The sequence below is a fragment of the Cyprinodon tularosa genome, unplaced genomic scaffold (assembly GCF_016077235.1).
Source record: "Cyprinodon tularosa strain WSP-4 unplaced genomic scaffold, ASM1607723v1 ctg432, whole genome shotgun sequence".
Lineage (NCBI taxonomy): Eukaryota > Metazoa > Chordata > Actinopteri > Cyprinodontiformes > Cyprinodontidae > Cyprinodon > Cyprinodon tularosa.
In genome coordinates, this window is record NW_024039155.1 from 516,493 (window position 1) to 532,091 (window position 15,599).

Genomic DNA, 15,599 nt, shown 5'->3' on the forward strand with positions numbered 1-15,599 from the left:
AGTAGGGGAAACATTTCAAAAGATTTTTATGGACTAATCAGTATCAGCTGGTTAAAGTTTTACCAAACTAGAAAGAGGAATCTGTTTGATCCTCTCTGATGCATCTTATTTATGTATTGGTTTATAATTCATGTCTGAACTTAAAGTGCAATTGTTCATTGAAATAAATGCTTTCTTATACATGAAAAAAAACTCTTTTTTCCCCCCAAATAAATGTGAGACAGTATTTCTCAGCTTATGCAACCAGGGAACTTTAATCTCCATAAATCACTCTGTGGTTAATAAACACAATCAGCGTGTGACAGTGGCACACCTTCGCACAGCTGAGGCTGCTGTTCTGTGAAAATATGAAGCAGCTTGACGTACGTTTGTCCGCCATCTGCCCTCCTGTCACCCAGTGTTTGCTCAGATCAGTGCCACGGGCGCGCAGGAGAGGAATGCACTTTTCTGGTGCAACATTTAAACGTCTAAACCACGAATGGCTAAAAAAAAAAAAACACGCAATAATGCACGTTTAGACACTGATGTACACAGAAATCAAAATACAATTGATCTAAACTCTTCAGCACAGATTGAAACACTCGATCACAATAAACGGGACAAACCACCTGCAAAACCTGCACTCATTTAAGACTGGCTGAACTTGTGATGTTGGCACAGATTTGACCACAGAAGGCAACATTTGGTCTCCAACAGTAAGATTCACTGGAAGGATGTAAAACACTTCATGTGACAAAAACCTTTAAAGAAAAAAAAAATTTAAAATATCGCTGTCGGCCACAACAGTGCAACAGATTCATCCGCTAACAGTCAGAGTAAAAAAAAAAAGGGGGGTGCGGTCCGATATCAGCAGGATGTGAAATAAAAATAAATATCCGATAATCGTTTGACCTAAAAGGATTGCAGTGATGGAATTACAACAACTATTAACAATTTCAAGCTTTAAAACATAAGACGTACCATAAAGACACTCTGCATGGTCCAAGAACGCACCATGGCAACAGGTTGATAAAGGAGGAGATACATGTAATCAATAGAAGGGGATTTAATGAGGAGAAATCATCTGGTAGAGGGTCAGGGTGGAGATCACAGCTTGAGAAGAGCACAGATGGACACATCACAAACAGGGACAAAGTCTTTATCAAACAGTAGTCAGCTTCCTCCTTCCTGTCGCCAACACATTCTTCGTAGTTTCAGTGATAGGACTCAAAGGCGCCACACAAGCAGTTTGTGGTCTTAGAAAAGTTCAAGAAATACAAACGTCTCCAGCTGAAGTGAGAGAAATTGTTCATTTGAGACGAAGCAGGTTCACAAACTCTCCCAGCTGGATTCTTCTTGTTTCGTCACACCGGGCTCGTCTGGACCGCCTCTACGGCGCTGGATTTTGAGTTTTACTCTGAGGAACCTGATAGGTCAGATCCTGAGTGGGCGTGGTCTGTCCGTTGGCATTTTTAGGTGTGTCATACACCGACCCCCCAGACTGCCCGCTGTCGGTCCATGCGAGCTTCGAGGACGGCCCGGAGCTCACAAAGTTAAGCACTGTGGAGGGAAGGTGGCAGCCCATGTCCACGACGATGGGCGTAGCGTATTCGGATCCGGATGACGGCAGCGGTTCTGCGTAGGGGTGGTAAACATTGGGTGGGATGGGTGCATCATACAGGTCAGGATCAGAGTACCCTGGTTCAGGCCCTTCGTCCGGTTTAAAGGTTGAACGTGGACCTAATGTTGTCACGCCGCTCACCAGTGGTTGGGCGTACTCTGCAAACAAAACCAGGAAAAACGTCACCACAAAAAACCTCTTTGTTTTTGCCAAAAGTCATATCTTTTTTTTATAATGTCTTACAGTGGACATGCACCTACAATGACGTTTTCAGACCCATCAATGATTTTTAAGTAACTTGCAAAATAGCAGGGTGTTCAAATACTTATTCTCCTCACTGTGTGTCTGAGACCAGATTCTTACATCTTCATATCAGACCCAGGCTGAATCTGTTACCCAGAGACCACAGGCTGGTCCCCGCTTAGCCTCTGTTGATGGATTCTGACCTTTATGGTGCAGTAGTATTGCAGATAATCTGTTCTGGTCCTAAAGTCATAAAACCCACCGACTGGCCCTTTGAAAGCCCTGATTATTGACCGATGTACACTTGGTGAAGAATACTACTGAAAAATACATATTTAGAGTTTTAAAAACTACTGTGGAGTATTTTGGATCATACACTACAGAGCTGCTGCAGTAAGTTGCAAACAGCATTTTCTTCCCATTTCATCATTTATTTTAAAAAAGTAAACTCCTTAAAAAGTCTACATTAAGTTTGGCTTTTTAAATGTGATAACAGTTTAAAATAAACTCATCAATTTAAAGTATTGTTTTAAGGAAAATAAGCAGTTTTCTTTCTGATGGAGAATCGTGTCAGTTTAGACAGCTAACTGTTTTGGATTAAAAATATTTAACCACCAGAACATGGAGCTGGATTTGGTCTAAATTAAGGCACCTTATTATGAAATCCTTTACACTTTAGTGTGAGGCAGTTACATGTAAATATGGATAAATCATGGAGTCAAATGTCTTTACCTAATATTTGCAAATAGCATTCTATCGAATGGCCACCAGGGGGGGAAATACTAAGGCAATTACAAGCACTGTTGTTTTTTAAGGCATTAAAGGAATAGTACACCCAAAACATAATTAGCCTTCATTTTCTACTCACCCCCATGCTGAACAACACCCTGGAGTACTTTTTTGATATCTCAAATGCATCTGGAGATCTGGGAGGCTTCTTGCTGTCTGCTGACATTCAAATAATGGAGGTCTATGGTGACCGAGGCAGAAAGGTCCATAAAAGTCCACAAAAAACGTTTCAATATTCCTCCATACTGCTCGTCCAATGTATTCCAAGTTTCCTGAGTGGGTAGCATCCAGAATTTACTCAAAACGAAGTCATTTAGAATGTTTTTAGAGCATAAACAGTAGTGTATAGGATTTCCTGAAAGCGCGCGCCAGCGCGTTCATGACGCTACGGAAGCCGGCAGACCTAATCAGCGCATTCAGCTCGGCAAAGAACTCATGTTCTCCCTAAACACTGAAGTCCTCAGACATTTTTCTTTCGTTGTTTCTTTCTTTGCACAGGTAAACAGCACATTTCTTCTTCTACGCTTGCATTATTGGCAGAGCAGACGCTGAATGCGCACTTTCATCTGGTTTGGTCTGCTGGCTTCCGTAGCGTCGTGATCGCACAGGTGCGCGCTTTCAGGAAATCCTTTACACTACTGTTTATGCTCTAAAAACATTCTAAATGACTTCGTTTCGAGTAAATTCTGGATGCTACCCACTCAGGACACTTGGAATACATTGGACGAGCAGTATGGAGGAATATTGACACGTTTTTTGTGGACTTTTATGGACCTTTCTGTCTCGGTCACCATAGACCTCCATTATTTGAATGTCCGCAGACAGCAAGAAGCCTCCCAGATCTCCAGATGCATTTGAGATATCAAAAAAGTACTCCAGAGTGTTGTTCAGCATGGGGGTGAGTAGAAAATGAAGGCTAATCATGTTTTGGGTGTACTATTCCTTTAATAATCTAAGTTAACCTGCTGGTAGCATACAGAGAGCCAGATGTACCTGCAGGTTCAGCGTGCAGTCCGGGTACGGCTCCCCTTCCCGGCAGCCGGCTGACCTCAGGGGTGCTGTAGCGAACTGAATCCTCCGTCTCCACCATCTTGGAGGGCAGCAGCTGCTTCATGCCTTTCCACCAAACTGCAGCACATCAATAACGAGTCGCAGAGCTTCAACATAACCACACATCCAGACTCACTACGGACAAAGCGATGACGTACCTGTGCGATCCCAGTAAGGAATGTCGTACGTTCCCTCTGCGCTCTTTTTCCTAGGAGGAGAACAAAGGGTTAAGGAGGAGGGACAAACGTGTAGCTTTAGGAGATGTTTGATTAGATGCGTACTTATTCCTCCAGTGGCAAGCACAGGCCGCGGTCAAGATCAGAGCGGTCAGGATCGTGACAGTAATGGGTACCAGAATTGTCGTCAACACAACATCTAAGAGAAAAAAAATGATAAACTACCAAAAAACAAAGATCCACAGAGGAGGTGAGAGTTTTTATTCCAGTCATATCTACCGCTGCCAGTGTGAGGGGGCATTGTCGTGTTCCTGATGTCTGGGGTTTGCGTGGTTTCACCATAATGAGACGGATGCTTCGTCTTCACAGGAGGTAGAGTTGGACCAGAACCAGAAGTGGTGAAAAGTTTTGGAACCGTCCTCACCCTCACTGACAAAAACAAAAAAGATTTTTGGAAGTTAAAACCTGTTAAAGGTTCAATAAAATTACATTATTACTTAAAATTACATTATTTTATTTTCTCACATTTTCCTAGAAGTTTAAGTTAACAATTTTACAGTGAAAAGTTTTCTGCTCCAACAGCCCCACAGGGAAACCCTACATTTGACAGAATGACCTGCTTTAATACAGACGTCTGCAACTCTTTTAATCCAAGAAGCCCGTTCTGACATCTGACCAACTAATAACACTCATTTGGAGCCAAAAACATTTCATGGGCTTTTTTTTTTTTTTTTTTTAGATATATAAAATATGATCCATATAATTTTTTTATATAAACACATTGACATTTCAAACTTCAGCTTGAAAAAACTTGAAATAAGTAAATATTGAGCATGTTGCTGATAATTTTGGAAAATTAAGCTATAAAAAAACTAAATATTTTCCACTTAAGAAGGTAATAATAATCTATTAATTTTGTGAATAAAAAAAAAAAAGACCTCTTCTGAGTTCTGTTAATATAGTCTGTTTACAGCTGAAAACACATTAAAAAGAAAACTTTTATATACCGTAACAAGTATATACAACAGGTTACTAATGTATTTACAGCTAAGTAAAAAAAAAAAATCTCACTTTAAAACCCATTTCATGATGACAGCCAATGTATTTTGTGAATTGGAAAAAAGAATCAAAGTATACATTATTTATATAATTAGTTTTTTGGGGCGATTCAGTGCATAAGTACTACTTTACGATCCATTTTTTCCATTTTCAATAAATAGTCATAAATCTGACCTTTTTTTTATTTAATATTAAATATCATTTAAAATAAACCCTGAAGTTTCACACAGAGAGAGAGAGAGAGAGAAGCAAAGAAAGTTTCTTCTTTTCCCACTTGCTTGCAGGGTTTTACAAACAACTTCAAATGATTCACACGACCACAAACTTTGTAGTTTATGGTGATATTTATACACTCACCGGCCACTTTATTAGGTACCCCATGCTAGTAACGGGTTGGACCCCCTTTGCCTTCAGAACTGCCTCAATTCTTGGTGGCATAGATTCAACAAGGTGCTGGAAGCATTCCTCAGGGAGTTTGGTCCATATTGACATGATGGCATCACACAGTTGCCGCAGATTTGTCGGCTGCACATCCATGATGCGAATCTCCCGTTCCACCACATCCCAAAGATGCTCTATTGGATTGAGATCTGGGGACTGTGGAGGCCATTTGAGTACAGTGAACTCATTGTCATGTTCAAGAAACCAGTCTGAGATGATTCCAGCTTTATGACATGGCGCATTATCCTGCTGAAAGTAGCCATCAGAAGTTGGGTACATTGTGGTCATAAAGGGATGGACATGGTCAGCAACAATACTCAGGTAGGCTGTGGCATTGCAACGATGCTCAATTGGTACCAAGGGGCCCAAAGAGTGCCAAGAAAATATTCCCCACACCATGACACCACCACCACCAGCCTGAACTGTCGATACAAGGCAGGATGGATCCATGCTTTCATGTTGTAGACGCCAAATTCTGACCCTACCATCCGAATGTCGCAGCAGAAATCGAGACTCATCAGACCAGGCAACGTTTTTCCAATCTTCTATTGTCCAATTTCGATGAGCTTGTGCAAATTGTAGCCTCAGTTTCCTGTTCTTAGCTGAAAGGAGTGGCACCCGGTGTGGTCTTCTGCTGCTGTAGCCCATCTGCCTCAAAGTTCGACGTACTGTGCGTTCAGAGATGCTCTTCTGCCCACCTTGGTTGTAACGGGTGGTTATTTGAGTCACTGTTGCCCTTCTATCAGCTCGAACCAGTCTGGCCGTTCTCCTCTGACCTCTGGCATCAACAAGGCATTTCTGCCCACAGAACTGCAGCTCACTGGATGTTTTTTCTTTTCCGGACCATTCTCTGTAAACCCTAGAGATGGTTGTGCGTGAAAATCCCAGTAGATCAGCAGTTTCTGAAATACTCAGACCAGCCCTTCTGGCACCAACAATCATGTCACGTTCAAAGTCACTCAAATCACCTTTCTTCCCCATACTGATGCTCGGTTTGAACTGCAGGAGATTGTCTTGACCATGTCTACATGCCTAAATGCACTGAGTTGCCGCCATGTCATTGGCTGCTTAGAAATTAACTGTTAACGAGCAGTTGGACAGGTGTACCTAATAAAGTGGCCGGTGAGTGTATATAATGCAAGAAGACAAAGGAGAAAACAAAAAATACAACATTTTTCAATAAATAAAACGTGTTAATGTATACTCTGATAAAATTAGAATTTGTGCATTTATCAATGTTCGTTTTAGAACCACCTAGGGCTGACATTACTGCTGGTAAGGAATTTCTACCCACACTTCTAAAAAAATAACTGGAGCTCAGTCAGCTTGGACAGAGAAGATCTCAGAAGGTGAATTTTAAAGTCTCAGCAGAAATTCTTAATTAGATGTCGTAGCCTAATCTATCACAGCCATACATAAAGCTCCGCCTGTTTAAGGCTGATTTATACTTGGAAACCAGGTCGTCTGCGTGTGTCGCAGTAATGCAAATGTGCCCCCTACGCAGACACTCTGCTGCATCTCTCCAAAATTGTAGGTGAACGCAGACAGAAAGCATCTACACTATGAGTATTTCCTGTTTGGTACGTTACCGGCTTGTTTTGACCACCATTGTGGAAAACATGTGAAGTTGGAGCAGCTAGAAGAACGCTAAGACTGTTCTTCATGCTCATGTCCCTCAGTTGTCCAACAAATTTTCCACTTCCTCATTGCCCTCGGCCATATATAGACACACAGCTAGTTCCTGATTGTCCCTCTTGCGCTGTGGCGTGGAATAACACGCTTCAAAATTGGTCATAAATGAAAAATATCTGACAAGCTCACTGTGACACACTGCTGCGGGAGGATAACCAGCCCTTTATTCCTCATCCTCAGTCTCAAGTCTTTTCAGGCGACTAAAATGTTTTCTCCCAGTCCTGTATTTCCATCATCCAATCAACTGCTGCTAAAGAAAAGCTTGATGCTGTAAAACTGCTTTAGTAGATTTCATTAATGAGTAAATGGTAAAGATTTGGAATATATTAACTTACCACGACATTTCTAATTAAATGTGGAGCAAAGGTTAAAAATTTTTTAATTTATTTTCTTCCTCTTTAGAATCGCGCATTACGCTTTGGTTTATTAGAAAAATAACATAATAGAATATATATTTTAATATTTTCTTTATTAAATTTCTTTATTTAGTATTTAACCATAGCGTCCCAGAGAGATCAGAACTCTGGAGGACTGCAACCACACAACTATGTAAACTAAATAGTTAAAGCAAGAAAGAAAACAAATCAGAAAAATTTAAGATGCTAAAATATTTTTGCACTAAACAGAAACTTTAAAAAAACAAAAACAATCCTCCTTTTACCTTCAGGGACTTGGCAGCCAAGCAGCTCCAGCTTGAGGGCAATCCTCTGATGCCATGAGGTGGGTTTAATCCTCACAAAACGAGCCTCGATTGGAGGAATGAAGTTATTCCTCACTTTGTCCGCGTAGTTGGTATTACCCTGAAAAATCTACCATAGAAGAAGACAAACCTTTTATGCAACAGCCAGAAGTCTCCCCCCCCACTGATGAATCTGGTAACTACTTTTCTCCCCCAACAATGAGGGAGAGTGAGAACTCCCCACAGACAGCATCTCAGCCACTCAATCCATATCCCTCCATTATTAAAGCCCCAGTGTCCCGTCTCGTCCATCACAGCACTTAACTCCAACCCCTGCCTGCTCTCATTTCCTGCCACCCACATCTTTTAGTCAGCTGATAGGGAGTCACAGTCCTCCTGCAGTGCAGCTTTATGGACTGACTTCAAACATTTACTCCAATAGAGAGGGGAAAAAAGACAGAAAATTACATAATGGATAAATAAGCAGCGTTTTATGATTTCTCTTTTCTGTTACCTTGTCTTGCGTGGAATTAGTGTTCTTGTAGAAATGCCACACCTTGCCATCTTTGCTGTACAGAACCTGATATGCAGACACGAAGTACCGGTACTCGCTCAGGTTGGAACCTGTGGTGATGATCCCTACGGGCACAGAGAGGGAAAGCAATCAGGTTACCGATGATTATCAGGATTAGGGCCTCACAAGAATACAAAATCCTGCAATGGAGGATAAGTAAGGATCAGTATTGCAATAACAATCAGTCGCCACATTTGCCTATTAGTGTCCATCATTTTCTCATCTGTGCTTCCACCACTTTGAGAAGATAAGAAATGTGATTAGTGTTTGGTGAGAGGATCTGCTGCAGCTCTTAAAACCAATCTACTTGATAGAAATGATATAATAAAAAAAATACCAGTTTCAGTTTAAACAAAAAAAAAAAACAATATCAAACATGATCCCTTTACTTGATCCCAATGCGTAACTCTACTAATGAATCAGTACATAAGTGCTTTGTTAATATGAGGAAAACTAAAAACACATTAAAGTTGGTCAAAGATATCATCCAGGTCGGTGCATCGGCCCAATTCTATCACACGCTGATATTTTGCTAATATGTGTTTGATATATTGTTTAACCTTTAGCCTGATACTGCGAGGCTGTTTCTTTATCTTTGGGTGAAAAACTGGCAGCGTTGAGCCTCGGCTTAACTGAAGAAGTTAACAGTCCAAAAAACACATGTTGGGTTTTAAAAACAGAGCTTTTCTGGCAGCTGGTCAGACTAGGGCTGGAGCAGACCATTAGTCACATTTCCTGTCCCTGGATCAGAACCAGGTGGAGTCACAAAACGAAAAAAGCTGATGAATTCATGAAAATGGGTTTTTAACTCTGCTTATCAATGTTTAGGATCAATTTTGTTTTTTTGTCAAGTTCTGTAGAAATCTGAACATAAACCTGCTTTTTTTATGTTAGTTTCTGTGTAACAATCAGTGTCATGAACCCCTGATAAAAAAGGCGAAGAGTTTCTGTCTCTGAATATAGTAGGACTGTTTTTAATAGATTTTTCATTCCGCCTTCATCTGACAGTAGACAGACAGGAAATAGGAGAGCGATCAGGATTTATAACCTTGGACTTCATACACAGCATTCAGGAGTCACTTGATCTACTCCTGCATCACCGTTTTAAAGCATGAACTATTACAGCTATAAAGAAGAGCTTTAGAAACTGCTGGTAATGTTAGACAGCTGGAACGTGAAGGTGTGATCTACCTGTGATCCTCTTCTCCCTCTTGAGGTCGACCTGCAGCCACTGCTGCTGGTCGCTGTGTGACGGAGCCCAGGGCAGCCCGGCCTTCTTCAGGCGAGCTCCGGATTCCCTCCACACTCGGGGCTGACCGGCGGTGGTGTTCCAGTCCCACACGGACGAGGAGCTGAGCTGAGTGTCCGCAACCCCGCCGGACTCCAACCCCAGCGTCCCGTAGCAGCCTGGAAGACATAGATAAGAATGAGGCGAAAACAATGACATAAGAATAATTAGTATGAAGAATATGCCTGGAAAACCACCTCACCGTTTGTTTTGAAGGTGAAGAGGCTGTTAGACAAAGTTCCTCTGGAAGAAATGAAACAGAAGCGATAAGTGGAACCGAACAGGAGGAGGCAGAGGCGGGTTTCCTGTCACGTCCGTATTTCTCACCCAGTGGAAGTGACATTGTTCGCCAGTGTTCCCTCGTAGTGAGGAATGCCTTTGCTGCTCACCACGTGGATCCTCCCTCCCACAGCGTTGGACACTACACCTGCGTGGACCGCTGCCACACACAGGGGGGACGACTGCAGGGAGAAACAGAGGAAAGAGAGATGGCTGCCATTTACCTTCACCAGTATTTCTGGTGGTAGAAAGGGCTTTAGACGGACAGAAGACCGGAAAAAACAGTTTGGATGAAGATGTAACAAAAATTTTTTATAAAGATGAGCAAAAAATAAAATAACCCAGACATTTAAGTTTAAACTTAAACAGGGATGCAAACGTTCAAGTTGCTTGATCAGCCCTGACCTCAGATCATCCATTAACTTACAAATACCATCTTTTTCCAATCAGTTGAGGCATCATAGGTACAGTATGTTCAAACTATTCATAGTCCTGGTGGATTTGAATTAAAAGGGATTTCATTCAACAAAGCATTTTTTTTTCTTTAACTGCACAGGTTTCCCTAAAAACTATTAAATAATGTAAGTTTTGAGCTAAATAATTCATTATTTTTTAAATTACATTATTCAAAATTGTACCCCAGAAACTATTAATATCCTTGTTATTAGTAATAAAGGTAAAAATCTTTTTACATATTTCCACTGGAATTTGGACACATCATTCTTCTCTCAATCACCCTCATCTTATAGATTCCTAATCACATTTAAGCTTGTCAGCTTCAAAATAATTATCCATTCCCATCGGAAGAGGCATGTTTCTAAATTGTAAACAATTACTTTACTTTTAGCATAATTACTGTGAATCAATGTCAACGATTCTAAAGTGATAAAAAGCAGAGATTTCTCTCTTTATCAGGATGTTCCTCACAGCAGCAAACAGCTTTCCTCAGCATGAGATCAATAGAACAGAGCTCCTCCAAAAACATCCATCTAACAAAAGGATTCAGCGGAAACAAAAACATTCAAAGTATCCCTGGAGAACAAAGTGTGCATAAAAAAGGAAAAGAACAGCTTTTCTCAGCAGCACTGTGATCGTCCTAGCATTAAATCAGAGGACAGACTCAGCCATGTTATGAGATAAAGCCGTTAAACTTTTCCCAATTTCCACATTTTCCATCAATTAAGTTGCACATTAGATATGTTTGTCAAGTTCTTAATATTACAAATCAATCTGAAAACAACTGCAAAGACTTTATTTTATGCAACTTTTAGCCATTAATGAGAGGTCTGAGTTTTTCCAATCATGAAAGCTCCATAAAAGCTCAGCTTTTTTGGGAGATGGTTTTGCGTTTTAATGCAAAAAAATCGCCATCCCATATGTTGCTGGAGTCTCTGAGAAATCCCAGTACATCTCAAACCAAACAAGACCCTTAATGTAGTGAGGAATGCTCTGATCTTTATATTGGAGACACCAAACAACCTCTCCACTAGGGATGGAACGGTTTATGAAAACCGTCCGAACCGTTCGGTTCGACTGTCTTGGTTCGGTTCGCGTGTTTCTCGTTCGGTTCATGCGCTGCTCCTTTTTCTCATAAGCGAAGCGTTTACACCCCAGAGCAGAAGGTGGCGGTACTGCGACCAAAGCCAACCACCAGTAGTAAACAAGAAGAAGAAGAAGAAGCGAAGCCGTGTAGCAGAAAAAAATCAGTTGTTGTGGAGAATTGTGTCGGAATGGCGAGTGGGAAAGAACAGGAGTTGGAAGACGCACCAGCAGCACTTTATAGGTCTGCTGTATGGGACCGCTTTGCATTTAGAGTGACCTACGATGACAGCGGAAAGAAAGTGGTGGATAAAAGTGCAACAGTGTGCAAGCATTGTGCAACACGTTTTGTTTATGCTAACAGCAACACGACCAACATGTCAGGCTAACAATCAACATGTACCGAACCGAACTGAAAACCGTGACCACGAAACCGTGAACCGAACCGTGGATTTTGTGAACCGTTCCACCCCTACTCTCCACAGATGCATGGCTCAACACAGGAGAGCGACCTTCCCGGGACAGGACTCTGCTGTCAAATTGCACCTTAAAGACAATTTTTACACTCTGGACAAAGAAGACAGGTGGTTTGAAACGGTAGGAAGGAAGTTATTGATGTTAAGAAAGGAAAAATCAACCCTAAACAGGGGGGGGGGACTCAGGTTACAGCTCTCAAAAACCAACAAAGTAGCGATGGAGTTGATTTCTTCCTGCTATAATTTTAACCCCCCAGGGGACAAAACATCCCCCCCCCCCCTTAAAAGGCACAGCCCAGTATGGGGGATTTCAGGCCGAAAAAGAAGCCAAAACCAACAACTTAACACTTAAAGAACCGGCTAAAGCTTTATAGTATTTAGTAGATATGTATTTACAAAGGCTCTCCACCACCTTCCATGACTGTTATTAATCCGCCTGCACTTTATTAACCTATAATCTGACACTCTTAGCAATTGTGGTCATTTTTTAAACAGGATGAGCCAAGATGCAGCGGTGACCAGTAGGAAGTGGCCTACGCAGCTCCACTGCCGGTGCAAACACTTTAACCTTCAGACTCGAGCAGATAAAAGCTGATTAGTCAGGATGATGTCACTTCTCTACACAGAAGATACTGGGAGCCGCTGATGGGAATGAGTCACTGATTCTTGCATTCCTGTCCAAACCTGCTTGCACATCACAGACAAGCTGAGAAAAATCCTGATTCCCTCCCAAAAGGGCTCCACCAATATGAACAGCTGCTCAGGCAGGAGTGAAACTTTATTACGGGAAGAAAAGACCCACAGTGGAACTCACAGCTGAGAAGCTTGTGGGGGGGGGTGAGAAAAACAGTCTACCCGCTGAGTGATGAGAGCATAAGCAGCATGCTTGGATTTATACGTGAATGCAGCGGTTACAGTCTGCCGCAGGCCATCAACACCTTCGATGTGACTCTTAAACTTCCCAAAAATCCCACGACCACATCCTGGAAAAGTGCTGCAGCAAACCGCTGCGACAAAGTCACTGCACCCTGCCTCCAGCGGAGAAAACCACACGCTTCAACACACATGCATAAACCAGATCCAGAAACAAGGAGTGGGAAAGGGTGGATGATACCGAGACAGAAAATAAAAAGTCAGAGGTGAGATAGTGATCTGGGTGGAGCGGCTCATACACTGAATTATGCATCCAAGATCTCCATTCTGGAAGCACACATACACCTTCCAGACAGCAAAACATGCTGGCATGCAAATAGAAGACCCCCGGCATGAGTTTCTGACATATTTAAACAACCCTGACTCATTCTGCAGGCTTTTGTCTCCAGAAACACGCAGCTCTGCACGGCACTCTCCTGCAGCTGGGCTGGATTACAGCGTTATTATTTTCAGCAAAACTATTATCTAACCTCCCTTTCACCCAGTGACCCTGCCCCTCCTCTGTTCCTGTGGGGCGCCTCGCTCCCAAAAGCACGCCCCCGCGCTCCTCCTGTCTGCCAGAAACACCCTCCCTCCATCTTCTAGCTAAATAGCTCCCAAAAAAAATAAAAAGAAATACTAATGAAGTCATCATTAACAGATTTTGCTGCAGTGACCTCAGGCCCAGCAGGGGCTCTGTGGCACGATCAGCCCAGGACATGCACAAACAGAGAGGAGGCGCTGGAGATCCAACAGAACCGCAGCGACTACCACTCACCTCTCTGTATCCATTCGGTATGGTTCCAGAGATCTTCTCCGTCGACGTCAAGCAGCCTGCAGGACAGTATTTACTGTAAAGCCAAAGAAACAATGAATATCAGTGCAGTCTTTGCACAAAAAACAAATAAATCAATGAAAGGAAAACACTGTTCACCTGAACTCTGCCTCAGGGAAATCAGATCCTTTGTCGAGGCAAGTGATTAGATCTGTGAAGGCAAACAAATCCTCAGAACTCGTTTCTCTGCATGGAGTTGCAAAACAAGGTTCCCTTCTCCAAAAACAGCAACTGCCACAATGTTTTCTGTGATCAATCCTCTTAAAATTATAAATTACAGTCCTAAAAATAAGATTTTTTCTTTTTTACAAAAGCAGGACTATTTTTTTAAGAAAAGCTTTAAATGTGCAGAGATCAACCATATGGGTAGGCAATTTGAACCAATGCAATTATAAAAAAAAAAAAAAAGGAGAGATACAGTGCCTCACTAAAGTATTCACACCCATAGAGCTTTATTATCACATTAAATCCACACACTAAGGTTAGGGAAAGAAAGCAATCTAATCTAAAGTGATCCAGTCTGGCTGTGGCTGCATCTCTATACTAGGTAGAGGCAAATCTATGGAAGCCTAAACAGGCCTTCATGCATTTTGCTCCATCCATCTCTACATCAACTCTAAGCCTTTCATTGCAGGTGTAACCCCTTAGAATGATACTGCCTCCACCTCCCTTCAAGGTGATCAAGTCAGTCCTGATATGAAGGAAATTCTCTAGATCAACTGCTGACCTCGTGACATCTGCATGTCATCCCCTCTAAGTTTATTTAGAGCCTGTAACTCAAAGATTTAAGTTAAGAATTTAGAATATGAGCCATGATAATGTGTCCATTTATATTCTGAAAACAAACCTCATCGTCCTAAATCACTAATCAATCCGTACAAACACCTAACGGGCTGGTTGGTATGAACCTGTCCTCCTGCAGGTCTGAGTTGCCTTTACATCTGTGACACCCTGATATTGACTCTTCTAAATACCTTCAGGCATCAACTGGTGAATCTAAGAAAGAAAAGGGAACCTATAAAAATCAGAAAATCCTATTGCTGTTTGTAAACATCTGAAAGGGTTAGGGTTTCAGGAACATTTCACTCGGAATACATATAACAAAGTTTCTGCTTAATGTTACTGATTGTGAAAGTAACCGTATTTTCACGACCATAAGGCGCACCGGACTAAAAGGCGCACTCTCAGTTATGTGTCCCATTTCTGTATTTAACACACACATAAGGCGCACCAGACTATAGGGCGCGTTTTTTATATACCGGTACATGTCCTCTACTACCTTTAAATACCTCTACTGCGTATTTAAAAATACAGCGGGGGCAAAACTGAGTATGATTGTGCTTTATTCATGTATTTATTACAAAGTATTAATCCAACCTGGCAGCTGGCCGTGAGACAGACACATCGCAGATGACACAGCGCTGTGATCACTCCTAAATTAACTTAAAATCCTGAAACCTGCCGACGGAATTTGTTCGCTTTTATTACCGGTATCCTGGTGCCTGCAGCTAAAATTATTTAGATGAAAAACACCTGCCAGCAGCCGCGGTGAACCTGGAGGCTGCCCAGCCTAGAGGCTGCTGATGAAGAGATTTCTGCTGTCGGCGCACCGCTGGTATGTGGCGGTCTGAGCGGCTCCGACAGAAATAGATAATCTGGATGAACTGACTGCAATTATGAAGTTTTCAGGTGTATTTTCTCACTTAAAAACATATTAAAACTACTTTATTCCCACTGATCACAGCAAATATAGCTGCAAGATTTAGATTATTTAGATGAAAAAACACCTGCCAGCCGCCGCGGTGAAGAGGAGGAGACCCGCCCAGAGGCTGCTGTTGAATTAAGCTTTCAGGTAGAAAAATACAGCAGGGGCAAAACTGAGTATGACTGTGCTTTATTCATGTATTTATTACAAAGTATTAATCAAACCTGGCAGCTGGCCGTGAGACAGACACATCACAGATGAC

At 41.9% G+C, this 15,599-nt stretch overlaps 1 protein-coding gene across 2 annotated transcripts in view; it reads right to left on the reverse strand.

Annotated features, from left to right (window-relative positions):
• Positions 1–226: 226 nt before the first annotated feature.
• Positions 227–15,599, reverse strand: part of dcbld2 (discoidin, CUB and LCCL domain containing 2) — a 34,458-nt gene continuing 19,085 nt past the window's right edge. The window contains exons 4-15 of one of the 2 annotated variants that reach the window (XM_038299672.1): positions 13,732–13,783; positions 13,576–13,648; positions 9,919–10,052; positions 9,794–9,834; positions 9,495–9,710; positions 8,244–8,368; positions 7,712–7,859; positions 4,138–4,287; positions 3,964–4,057; positions 3,841–3,890; positions 3,626–3,748; positions 227–1,758 (exon numbers count right to left, since the gene is read on the reverse strand). In XM_038299672.1, coding sequence (XP_038155600.1) covers positions 1,370–1,758; positions 3,626–3,748; positions 3,841–3,890; positions 3,964–4,057; positions 4,138–4,287; positions 7,712–7,859; positions 8,244–8,368; positions 9,495–9,710; positions 9,794–9,834; positions 9,919–10,052; positions 13,576–13,648; positions 13,732–13,783 — 1,595 coding nt within the window. In that variant the 3' untranslated portion in view covers positions 227–1,369. Of the gene's footprint in view, positions 1,759–3,625; positions 3,761–3,840; positions 3,891–3,963; positions 4,058–4,137; positions 4,288–7,711; positions 7,860–8,243; positions 8,369–9,494; positions 9,711–9,793; positions 9,835–9,918; positions 10,053–13,575; positions 13,649–13,731; positions 13,784–15,599 lie in introns of both variants that reach the window. The other variant, XM_038299670.1, reaches the window with a different exon arrangement.